Source organism: Pagrus major, chromosome 7, assembly GCF_040436345.1.
Source record: "Pagrus major chromosome 7, Pma_NU_1.0".
NCBI classification, from domain to species: Eukaryota; Metazoa; Chordata; class Actinopteri; order Spariformes; family Sparidae; genus Pagrus; species Pagrus major.
Genome location: NC_133221.1, coordinates 30,135,545 through 30,148,631, shown reverse-complemented (window position 1 = coordinate 30,148,631; position 13,087 = coordinate 30,135,545). Strand labels below are relative to the sequence as shown.

Genomic DNA, 13,087 nt, shown 5'->3' with positions numbered 1-13,087 from the left:
CTTGAGTGTACCACTGGAATATTTATAGACTGTTATAATGTCTCATTTTAATCAATTTAAAAAATATTTCATTTTTGAGATGCAGTCGTATTTATATTAACATGTGTACTGTGACGGTCACTTATAATGACACACCCACAGAGACTCTGCAGTCCCTCTCAGCATGGAGAGTTGAAAGTTTCCCAGCGCTGTGCCGGGTCCAAAAACTGAAGACACAATCCCAAAAAACAAGAGCACACCGTCTTGTTTTGTCTGTGACTCACAACCTCTACACTGGACGTGCAGGTGTAGCCAGTGAAAAAAATATATCCCACTGTACATCATCTCCAGGAACTGTCCACATACATGTTCAATGTAGCCTGAGCATTAGTCATTATATCCACACTGATGATTATAATCAAAATCTCATTGTCTCGATATTTTGTGAAAGTACCAATAGTCATCCCTACAGTACTGTCGCAATATGTATATGGAGGTAACTTTGCTTAGAGATCAGATCTTTTCATCTTAAATCAGACTTAAGATTAAAACTGATTCTTATTAATCCACTTTATAAATGAGGCCCCTGAATGATAACAAATGTAGTATAGCTGTTTGAAAATGATCATCTGCAGTCAATATAATTCATCTAATGATTTTATTATTGGGTTTAAAAATCTCTGGCTTCTAAACATTTTTGGCCTGCAAAGTTGTGTTTTTTTTTAAATACAGTGACACTAGCAGTCATTTCTATAACACAGATGCTTTTCAGGATTTTTTTGGCACCTTGTAAACGTTTGTGATGTCACAGCCATCAAATTTCAACTGCAACTAAAGAAACCAGTTTTCTTCCAACAGAACACACTGTCAACAAATGACAGCCTTGCTCACAAAGGGATTGTAAAGCAGATGTTTAACTGTGTTTGAATGCTGACCGGTAAATTACAGTGAGCTTTACCTTTCAACAAACAGGTCCCAGCCATTTTTGAAAATACAATTACTCAAAAATCTGAAGGGGTATCGTGAAATGGGCACTTCAGTTTTCATGATGTTTATGAATTGTACATGTGGCCTTTAAAAAAATAGAAGACTATACTTTGGAACACAACTTTTCAAACATTTTTATGGCATCTGTAATAAAAAAAACAACAGAACATCATTACTGTTGCTCAGCTTTAACATGTTTCTTGTGACAGCAGAGACACTCACTTGACTTTGGTAGAAGTAGAATGAAATGACAAACTATCCACAGCTTTCACACTTTTTGATTTGTCAAGCCTGAATTATACATCTGCGTCAAAATGTCACAATAGGCACTTATGGCAGCCATTCCCCATGTGCACGGACTCCACTGCTCCTGTGAGAGTACAGTCATCAGGTATTGTGTAACGTTCAATCTCATTCACACAGAGTTGTATCAGTGGGAGTCAACGGTGCATTAAAATGTTTTTTTACATGAAAAAAAGCTATTTGTCCACAATGAACAAGCACCAGACACATGAAGGAGTGAACACAAGTAGCCTGAGCCAATTTACATGAATCAATCTGAACTGAATCACCTAATAAACTGTAGGACAACATCCCCCCAGCCTCTTAAAGGTGCAATATGTATGAAATGGCCTCTTGGGGGATTTATACATTAAACAAATAGGGGGCAGCATATCACCAGTCCCTGGCCACATTATATTTTAGGTGTGTTCACATGGTTATGTCCAGCCCCTGTACAGAGACACTGACACAGAAGTATAAATCAGCCTTGACATGGAAACAACAGTTTTTCTGCTTCTAGAAGTTTATGAAGTAGGTGTGATGGTACTGATTGCCATTGCGCCCAAAATCTTGTAAAAAAAGTCTGTTTTCAGTCCAAGCGTTTTTAAATTATAACAATTTAGCAACTGGCCATTCAATCAAGGTGTTTTCTAAAGTGGGACATTTAGGGAGATAGGCTTTTGTGCTGTGCCAAAATCAGGAGTTAATCAACGTCATGCCAGCAGAGACTGTCTCAGGACATCTTTAGCACAGCACAAAGACTGGAAGCAGAGCTACATGAAGCCTGGTCCATCTCAGGTCAAAAAGTCTTTCTGAGTTGTTGGATGGCTTTACTCCACACAGTTGATGGAGTCCTCCAGTCCCAGTCTAACACTGATTCTGGACTTGCTGTATCTTACCCCTGATACAGGACTAGTATACTGCGCACCATGGTCCTGTGTTGCCATCTCCTGGAATATATATCCTGCAATATTTCAGTCACTGAGCGCCTCATAAAATGCACACACACACATGCATGCAAACTTACTTTGGTCACTACACAGACTTACATTAGTTTTCTGGTTTCTTACCCCAACTATAACCCCAGCCTAAACCACCGACCCAAAAATAAGCTGCTTTACAATTGTCTGCCTCCCTAAAATTGGCCTGAGTCACTCTCTCTCTCTTTCACACACACACAGACAGACAGACAGACAGACAGACAGAGACAGACAGACAGACACACACACACACGCGGCCAAGAATTTTAACACTAAATGAAAACTTCACAAGAAAAACTTCCACTGAGGTAAACACTCAAATCTTTTTCACTCATTAACTGGACAGATGTGAGCTCTGCTGCCCCTGGTGGCTGGCAGGAATATTGCAGCAATACAGCTGTATTAAATGGTCACTTTGTTGCTTTACATTCCTTCCTTCACTTTCATTAGGCATCTTTGATTTGTCATGGTTTGTATTGTCAATGGAAGGGACCTTTCTTGGTCAGAGCACGGTCATGTTTTGTTACTCTGCTCCTGCTTGATTTGACACATTTTAATTTGCTAAAAAATACAGTATATTGTCCAGTGTTATTTTATGTTCATATCGACCAGCACTTTGAAGAATTTTATGAGTTGCTCAGTGACAAAAATATCCATCCAGAGTTTACAAAGAAATTGGTGCAGGACCTGAATAGGTAATAAAAAGTCCTGGATTAAGACTAACTGTAGCTCTGCTCAGAGATGACACTGATGTCCTCACCAAACAGGGTTGTTTTTCCAAAATGTTGGGCTGAACTGGCAAATGCACATCTGAAATTTTCACAGGCATTTTCCTGTGAGAAATGCTAGAACAAATCAACTGCTAACCTTAAACCTCTCCTGCAGGAACCTAGGGAAGGTGCAGAACTACATTATGAAAACGATACGCTCTCAATGAAACACTCAACACAGCCTACCGAACACAACATTCTTATCAAACTAAGGGGTGAAGTTTTCCTGAAGTAGTGTCACAGTGAAGTTATCAGTGTAAAGGTGAGTCGAACAGTCCCAGCTGATGTCCTCGTGTTCAGCAGGCCACGACAAAACATCCATCAAACACTTCTGGCCCGGTACCTGCACTCTATTCACAGTCAGTTATTAAGTGCGATCCTGAGCACATTGTGTTTGTCCAGTCACAGCTTTTGAGAGCAGTGTATGCGTTTGTGTTTGTGTTTGTGTGTGTGTGTGTGTGTGTGTGTGTGTGTGTGTGTGTGTGTGTGTGTGTGTGTGTGTGTGTTTGTGTGTGTGTGTCAGGGGTGAGCAGGGCTACGAGTCTTTGAGCATGCTAATCTGGGCAAAGATCTTGAGCGCAGGGCCCAGTTTGATGTTCATGGTTCCCATGAGATGGTCCTCTTTCAGTAGCAGCAGGGCCTGTCCATCGATCTCCTGAGAACGGAACTCCTCAGCAATCTCCAGACAACCTGTAACCACACAAACACACACGCCACCAACAGTCAGCTGAACCACAGCACTGCACAGAACATTGGCTCATCATAATCATAATGGCTGCGTTCAATTGCACTCAGAACACGGGGAAAAACGACATCTGACAGAAAGGTGCAATTGAAGAGTGAGTAAACTCAGACAAGATCCACATAGCCCGACATAAACACACATGACATCACAACAGTATGGAGGCACACATAGTGAACAATTACCTTTTACCTTTTTTTTACTTTAAAGTGTTTGTTTTATAAAACATGCAGTAAGTAACTTTGCAGTTGTCATTTCCACTTTCATTCAGTTCATCTGTGCTGAACAGAAGTCTCTGAGAGTATGCCAGCGGAGCCTCCTCCTCCTGTCTTTTTTGAAAGTGCCCATAACAGTTCAATCTGCTGCTGTAGTTGCTTGTGAAGTTGGCAGACTTTCCATTCAAACACCCCTTTGCAGCGAGCATCTATGTTTTTCCGAGCAGATGCAGTGAGACTCTTCTAGATTGGAAGTCGAGAATACCGACGACTCGGAAATTCCAACTTCCAACTTCCAACAGAACGCACCATAACCATATTCATTTGTCATCCAAATTTTATTTACATGGTCGGTACTAGAGCTGTGGAAATTTCTCGATTATGAGATGTATCGCAATGTGGACGTGGAAGATTCTGCATTGATGCAGAGACAGAGCATAATCGAGAGTCTGCTGCTTATGTTGATTGTCCGGCCTCAGCTGGTTATGTCACGATGTTGCTCCCATGCTTTGAATTGTGGGCGGACATTAGGCTAACATTACTTATGTAGGAGGTATGTCGGAGGGAGGCAGAGATCATCTGCGAGTGATAATAAAAAGCTCAGAGTTTTTTTTTTTAACAGACATCTCAGGGCTCATGTCGGACCTTATGAACTTGCTGGGAAGTACAAACTGGACGAGACCCATGCTGAGCCTGAGTTCTGCCTCACAACAATTACTAATCACATTAGCCATTTTCACCTGAAGCTAACGTCTGCAGCCATGAATAATAACAGTTACAGCAAGCCCAGCTAATCAGCCAAGATCTGAGGAGGCGCTGTCTACTTTGCTGTCTAACTCTCAGAGAGGTGTGTGCAGCAGAGTCAATAGATGCCTTGCCTTAAAGCTGCCATGTGAAAACAACATTATTACAACAAACGTGTAAGGCACTGCAGATGGATAGATGTTTTGTTTTTGTAATGTTTATGTACTGAGGTGCAGATATTGAAAAGATGCAGCTTTTATTTTGTCGACTGCTGTAGTCTGATTGTTGGAAGGACTTTCTGAATAAAAGGGGAATTTAAATGATGAAAAAGTAGCCACGTGCAGTAATATAGATCACTGAGGATGCCATACGCTGAGATGCATCGAGAATCGTTCTGCATTCGAATAGTTGACAGCTAAATCTTGATGCCAGTGAAGAGACACACCTCTAGTTGGTACTAGAATAATCTGTTTCTGTATGCAAGTGCAGGTGAAATTACAAAATTTATCCTCTGCTTTCTGCGGGCAAAACTATGTCAATGTTTCTCTTTTCTTTTTTCTAAATGTATTTGTAATTTGGTTGTATTTCTGATGTATTTCTGTATTGACAGGAGTAAAAAGAGGTCTCTGCATATCCATCAGACACGAGAATGGACTATTCTACTATCTACTTACTATCTTTACACTGTTTTAACAATCACCAACCCCGTAATTCACTGCATAAGATGTAAAAATGTCCTGGCTCTACACACCCTCCGCCCTCACTCTGGCTCCTCTTCTGATATGTTCACACCTTAACGCAGTGAATTAAGGATTTATTTCAACCAAACCAGAGATGCTTATTGTTGAAACAGTGGACTGACGAACCAAAATGGTTTGGTGAGTTTCATTTTTTCCCTGTTTGAATGAAAGTGTGTTTTATGATAAAATTATTGTTTCTGCAAATGGAGGAAGATGGAATAGAGTGATAGCAGCTGTTTCTAGTTAAAGAAAAAATATCTTAGTCTTTAACAAAAGTTTCTAGTAGGGATCCTTTCATATATTGTTGGACACCTAGAATAAGAATCTGAGACTGTCAGTATGTTCAGACAGCAGGAAAATCTCATTCGTCTCTGAAAAAACTGAGAGATTGCATTGATATCAGGTTGGATTTTTGTGTCCAGACATCGTCAACGTACAGTATCTGCATGGGTTGCTGTGGTAACTACATGGGCATCAGTAACTACATACGCTTGTAACTATTGATTGATGATCAATCATCTCGCTCTCCAAACAATCACTAGTCAAGTTGTGGAGCAGACAGTTTATTTCAGCATTACTCCAGACTGTTGTTCTCTGTGTTGTCTTGCCTGACGCTCTTCCTTTTCTCTGGATCTGATGTCACCATTGTGTGATGTAATGCGAGTGACACAAAAGACACTTTTCACATATGAGCGACCAGAGCGACTGAGGCACATCTGTAGAAATCCGATTTGAATCGCATTTCATACCACCTCCAAAATGTGGCTTGGATCTGATTTGCAAAAAAAAAATCACAGTTCATGTGTTTTTTTTGCTGTCCAGACTTCCTAAAATCAATCTACGGTAGATACAATCTGAATGTGCCAAAAAACAGATTTGGGCTGCTAGTGTGAACATACACATACTAATTGTTGGCAGAGATTACATTACAGCCCGTTATGCTGTTATTGACTGTTGCAGTCAAAACAATTGTTGTCCCCATTAGTCACTTAGACACAAAAACAGGAAAAAAGGGGTCCAGGTTGAAATAGTGCCACATTAAGAACTTGCTTGGCAGAGGAATTAAAGGCGTATGTAGCACGTTGATAATGAGGAATGAATCCTCCAATCCTGGAAGTTTTATGGGATGCAGCCAAAGCTGTCATTTGAAGACAAATGATAGCTCAGAGTGCTCTCTTAAAACTGTTAAAAGTCCAAAGGAAAAAAAAACTGCTTGATCCACAAGATCAACTTTGGGATATGGAACAGATGCAAAGCTCCAATGAGATCTGTTGAGCAGTAAACTGATCAGATTCAGTGAGGAGATTCATTAGTGAGCCTTTTACAAACAAAATAACAAACCCATTCGAAGGTATTGAGAAATCATTTGACACATATTAATATCCCAGACAAAGCTAGTGAACAAACAATGGAACAGTTTTTGAATTCATTAGAACTGCCCTCTCTTGGCAAAGAGCACAATGACAATCCTCACACATCACTGATCAGTGCTATCAGGGTACCGGGTTCAAGTCTTGGTTGCATGTCTGCTCTCTTTTCCATCATTTCCTGTCACCTGTCCATTATCACTATCAATGGCCAAGGTGGCAACAAGACTCAGCACGACATTTGAAAGTAAACAGAAATGACACTGTAACAGTTGAGGCAGCACGCACCTGGTAGAGAGGAGATGAACTCGTAGACGTCCTCAATGTTCCACTGGCCGGGGTCACTGGGCAGGAAGCTGTAGGGTAACAGGGGCAGCTCAGAGCCTTGCACCACAGGCACCCGCTGGGTGGTCAACAGGGGGGGCGGGGTTCTTTTGTAGCCAGACAAGTCTGAACATTGGCTGGACTCTCCCTGCGCAGGGTGGACTGAGTGACTGGGGGACAGAGCAGTAGCAGCAGGCTTCTGCACAGAGGGAGCAGTCTGTCACAAGAGATAAACACAACACTGAGCCAAGAGGAGAAAATATGATGATATGTGCCTCTCACATCATGATTGGATCAAATGTAGAATGTTATAATACAGATAAGGATGCACTAGACTGATTTCAAAGACGCAAGTCTTTGTTCTATCACACACAGACGGCAGTCCTCCTTCACTCTCACCAAGGTAAGGAATCCTTTCATAAAATAACTCACATTAAAAGTGGAAAGTTGGCTGCAGTCTCACCTTCTTTTTAGAGTCTAAACTGTAGTTTTTGTGGTTTCCGTTCAATGCTCTTTGTTTCTTCACGTTCTCCAGGCTGGTTTTGCGGTTTGGGAAGAGACCCATCCTCTTTGTGCATCCCACATTGTAGCTACAAAGAAAGTTAACATGGTCAGCTGAGCCTGATAATGAATCTGAGCTGGGTCATTTTAGTTATGCTTTCTTTTTACCACCAGTCTGTGTTGAGACTTTTTTGACCTGCCTCATTCTGTACTCCACAACTCTCCATCACATAGTCAGGCTGCTGCTTTGCAACTCATACAAGAATTAGGGGAGTTACAATTCAGATTCTAAAATGACAGTTGATCAGAGGGGGCATTCAATTTCAATCATCAAAATCAAAAGCAGGATCTGTGATTCTTGCAGCATTTCCTTTCTCCCCACCTCCACCTTCTGGTGTCCCTCCAAAGGAAAAAAACACAAACAACACTTATGGGACGACACAGCTAGCTTACCTAGATTGACTTGTACCAGAGCTACCTCCAACAGCATCTCTTTAAGAAATCCTTTATTGATTAGTTTGGGACTTGCAAAAGGTCTTTAGGATAGTCAATAGTCATAGAAGTCAAGCTGATCTGTTGATCTCTTTGAATCTAGATGTGAGTCTACCAATGGCATAGCCAACTGTGTTAAAAAAAAAAGGTAATCGATAAAGAAGGTAAGGATTCGGATCGGGGCCAAAAACTTGCTCAGGATCTTCCTATTTTCCACCCCAGGGTAAATTATGGAAATCAAGAAAATGAGGAGACCGTAATGTGTTCCCTGCCTGGCCTTACCGTTTGGCACACACTGTAGAACAGAACCTCTTGGACCTCTTGAAGATATAGGCGAAGTCAACTCTGCCACACAGCTCACAGGTCAGCATGGGCTCCTGCTGGGCCTTTAACTCTGAGGGAACACAGTCAACACACAGTCAGCTGGATGCAGGCAAACAGCAACACACAGGAAAGCCACAAACAACCAGTGAAGCTGGTGGGAGGTTTTCCATGTAGTGACTCCCCAGGACCCAGACCCAGTTAAACTTGTGTTTGATGTTATGTGGATATAATTCTGGGGAACCATAAGTATATTTTCATATTATCTGGCGCACTTACTAGAAAAGATTCAACTGACAAAATGGCTGGTTGGTTAACAGATGGCAAACAAGTTTCAGCTCTTTCTGTTAGCTGTGTCACTGTACACAGAGCAACGCAGGAGCTTTATAACTTTAAAACTTAAGGGCAACAGATCCTGACATCGCCTAGGGCGAGCCAGCCCCGCTCTGACAGCTCTATCAGCAGCCAGCAGGAGAGACACCCTGTGCTGCACTGCCATTTTATTACTGCACTATGATCACTTTTACTTTCTGACTGTGTAGAAATCTGATGTTTTCACATCACAGATGATGAAGAAAGGTGTTAAAACGCAAGTCTGAGGCTGCAGGTAAGACACACTGATGTTGGCTGATAAAGAAGTTTAGTGTGGAGATTAACTGAGACTATGTGCACACAGTGTGCAGATGGTTGGAAATGTCTGGCAAGAAAATGTTTCTTTACTGAGAATTTCCTTTTGTTGTTTTTTTTTACAATTTCAATGCAGAGTTATTTTTCACAATGTAGCATTATCGGGGAACAAATACGGTGCGTGCCCTGTGTGCTGCTGTAGTTAGTTTACTGCGTCCTTTCTGCAGGACGCCACATTGTAACAACATCCACAGAAAACACATCTGTGTAGGGACAAGGACTATGTAGTGCAAGATGTGGCACACAGTCATCCAGTCTGTCTGTCACACTTTCATGGTCTCACAAATGAGACAAGAGGCCAGAATTCTCAGGCTGTGTGGGATCAGCCTTTAGGCCTCAATATGCTGCAAACAAAGTGCTTCTCAAACTGTCTGACAGCATGTCGGGGCAGACACCTTCAGTCATTCTTCAGTGATTGGACAGGTTTAGAAGGGTGTCAAAGTAAATCGGCTTTGAACTTCTCTTTCCGCTGTTTTTCTTCTTCTTTTAATTCTGTGATAAATCAACCAGAAATATGCCAATACATGTAGGAGGTGCAGCCCTGTGAGAACAAAGTGTTTTGCACAATATTACATTCGTAGATGAACAAGAGAAATGTGCGCCTCCAGTGCAGATATAATTAAGCTGTAATACTGTTCTAAAAACTTAGAATATGAAGAAGTTTACCCTTTGATGAGAGGCTGTCCATCTTAGTGTCTCCCGTGTGTCTCCTGAGGCTCTCAATTGAGAAAGATGGACGTTCAACCTGCAGATAGAACAGACAGACTTCATTACTGCAGCTGATACCGCTACAAAAGACTGAAAATAATCACTGACTACTAGAAGAACATGTGAAAATATATAATCTGGTCCTGTGCTTCAATTGTATAATTGTAAATGGATAATGGACAGCTGGTTAGAGAGGTGGTTTTTATTTTCTGATAGCTGTCAGTGGAGAATGTCAGGACATATGGAAGTAAAGAGGAGGAGGTGAGTGCACCCAGAAATATTAACAACAAATGCTTCTTTCATAGGTGGCCAAGACCCTCTAACGTTCTGTTTGATCCTGTTTGTTCACACAGAAGTAGATCAACTGACTGTAACTTTGGCACCAGTCAGCTGATCATCTTTGTGCACAAAGGATAAGTGTCTGGAATTACAGCTGCAGGCTAACGGTAGCTAGCTGTGATGTCTTTGAAGGGGTTTTTTTCTTCAGATGCATGCAAGTAGGTGCGTATGTAGTGAACGAAACTCATTCTGGGGGAGCAGATCCGGCCTTTGATTTTAATGATCAAAATTGAATGGTCATTTCAATAGCTTTTCGAGTTAGCCCTTGAGGGCTTTGTTCATGTAATGCTGATGAAGTCTATCACCTCCATATATGTTCCTCTGTGTTTCACAGTATAACAGGTTTTTTAAATCTGGTGTCTGAGGTGACTTCCAGTGCTCATAGCTTATGAGCTATGAGTCATGAGCAAATTAAGGGTGTTTATTGTAATTACTTTTAATGCAAAAAGGGAGAGACAAACATTCTCCCCTGTAGGTTTAAGGGTAAGGTTTTGACAGTATGAGAAAACTAATGTGTTTGAGCATTAAAGCATGTAACCCTTTTTCAGCAGTAACCCAAAATAAACTGATGAACTTGAAAGTGAGCATATTATGTTTCCCTTAATCTACTCCAACGTCAGAGTTCACCACAGTACATACAAAACGACAGGATGACTGTTTTGTTTTGTGTCCAAAATGTCTGTTTAATCCATCATCAGTATAGTTAGCCTGTTGTAACATGTACATGTTTTCAGAAAAAAAGGAAATAAAAACCAGGATTTTAACTGGTTTCAAGTAAGTTGCTTAAGTTCTAAGTACTAAAAATAAGACCTGTGCAAATGAGTTGATTAACTCATTTTCCCACAATTTTTGACATTTTATAAACTAAACGATTCAGTGTAAAAATAATTGATCAGTTGACAATGAAACTGATCGTTTGTTGCTGTCCTACACAAACACCTCCACCTCAGCTTGACTTCACTGACCTCACTGATCACATCAGAGTAACAATAAGTACAATGAAAAACAGAATGACTCTATGTTGTTTCTATGTGTGTGAAAATGGAATCTTAAATTTTTTGAGCCATTATCAGACTGAATTGTTAAATGTTCATGTTTCTTCAGATGCAGTGGAAATACTTCAAAAGGTCACACAGAACTGAGGTATTTGCAGGTAAAATATATTTAAATCTTATCTACTTATCTAATTTAGATATCTACTTTAAAAAGGATGCTCTTTGTTTATCATGACTTTACTTTCAAAGCTTTGGCCATCATTTCCATTTGTGATAATAACACTGCACTCAACAAGTTAGTAGTTCAGATGTGAGAATTCAGTGAGAGACATCACTATGAGCGGGTAAAGAAACATGAGCAGTCCACTGATCAGATCTGTAATCAGCCAGTCAATAAGGACAGTGTCCTGATGAGTTGATCATATTTTGTGTCTGTGTCTAATGACTCCACAGATGCAGAGCTCCAGTACTCACAGGGAAAGGCTCAGCACCCTCCTGGATGACGAAGCCTTCTATCAGATGTGTGAGGATGTGGGACTTGACTAAGGCCTGGGCTGGTTTGCTCTCTCCATTGTGCTGGCTGCTATTAGTGTTCCCATTCCCTGAGGTCATGACTGGAGCAATGGCCGCCCCTCACCTGTCAACACAAGCAGCAAGGCAAACTCAACAAGCGCTGACCACTTGGACCTGGTCCACAATGGCTGCTGTTCAAGTAAACACACAAAGCAGTGGTCACATTATCTGAACATGGCAGTTTAATGTCGCCCAGTGTTTTGGCCAAAGTTAGCAGTCTTCCTGCAGTTAGTTGTACACATGGGGGTTCAGTTCTACAAGGAGTTTTGTGCCGATGTAAAGAGTGGGTCATAATGTGTCCCATTCCGTTTCGAGTCGTATTTTATGACTTGTGTATTTGTTGCGATAAGCAAAAATAGCTTGAATTGCCAGATTTCAGAATGCAGTCTGGCGTGACAAGCGCCTCACACAGCATCAGTCCGTTAGGCTAACGAGGACTTGTGTGTATTGTTGTTGTGCAAACCCTTGGACTGAACACAAAGCTCTGATTATTAAACCCCGAGCTCTGATAATAACTGAGCCGTTACTACTTTATCTGGTGCCGTTATGACTGTGGGAAACACAGCTTAGTTTTTAAAAGACTTATTACTTAAAGAGCGTTAACAAACGGGTTGAATTCAAACTAGCTGACGAGAAGAAAGCCTTTACCACTTTCCTTGTTTCCGTCAAGCTAACTTAAACACATTTACTGGAGTGTATGGACACACCGAGCACTTACACATTAGTTATCTGCCACTACCACTGTTGCGTAATGTTATCGCTAGCCCAGTAACACATCACTCAGCCCAGTGCTTACAGGGATTTACTACTTCAACATGTGAATGAATGAAAGTACACAGCTTTAAAAAGCGCCACTTTTTAAACCCAGAGAAGCTGGCTTAACTTACTTTAACAGTCCGAAACCACCTCTGAGTGAGTTAGAAAGCAGGCGCTCCGCTCAGTAACAATGGTAGAGGGAAGAAAAGCTCTTTGTTCAACGGCTCCAAACAACGCTTTCATTTACTCACACTCCCTCCGCCTCAACGGCGAGGAGCCAGTCCGCCTCTGACCGACTGATGGTGGGGCAGCTGGGCGAGGCGAGGCGAGGCGAGGCGCGGACGGAGCCAGCAAGTTACACGAGGACCCGCAAAGTTAGCGACTGATTCATATCCTCACTATGTCTGCACTTTCTGCCTACTCGAGCTGCACACACGGCAAACCTCTCGGTGTGTGTGTGTGTGTGTGCGCGCGCGCGTGTGCTATGATCAATGTCGAGAGTTTCACATCAAGGACTTCCGGCAACAACCGTAAAAATTAAAGACACACACACACACACACACACACACACACACACAATGGTGG

General features: G+C 41.6%; 1 protein-coding gene across 3 annotated transcripts; it reads right to left on the bottom strand.

The window, feature by feature from the left end:
- Positions 1–1,083: 1,083 nt before the first annotated feature.
- Positions 1,084–12,848, bottom strand: LOC140999149 (polyhomeotic-like protein 2). Of its 3 annotated transcripts, none has more exons than XM_073469421.1 (7): positions 12,634–12,848; positions 11,648–11,810; positions 9,798–9,876; positions 8,406–8,517; positions 7,594–7,720; positions 7,095–7,347; positions 1,084–3,688 (listed from the first exon to the last, which is right to left on the bottom strand). In XM_073469421.1, the coding sequence occupies exons 2-7, from the start codon at positions 11,783–11,785 to the stop codon at positions 3,534–3,536; spliced, it is 864 nt and encodes a 287-aa protein (XP_073325522.1). In that variant the 5' UTR covers positions 11,786–11,810; positions 12,634–12,848; the 3' UTR covers positions 1,084–3,533. The 3 variants fall into 3 exon arrangements, with proteins under 3 accessions (XP_073325522.1, XP_073325524.1, XP_073325523.1); XM_073469423.1 differs by having other exon boundaries at positions 7,095–7,329; XM_073469422.1 differs by having other exon boundaries at positions 12,754–12,848.
- Positions 12,849–13,087: the final 239 nt, after the last annotated feature.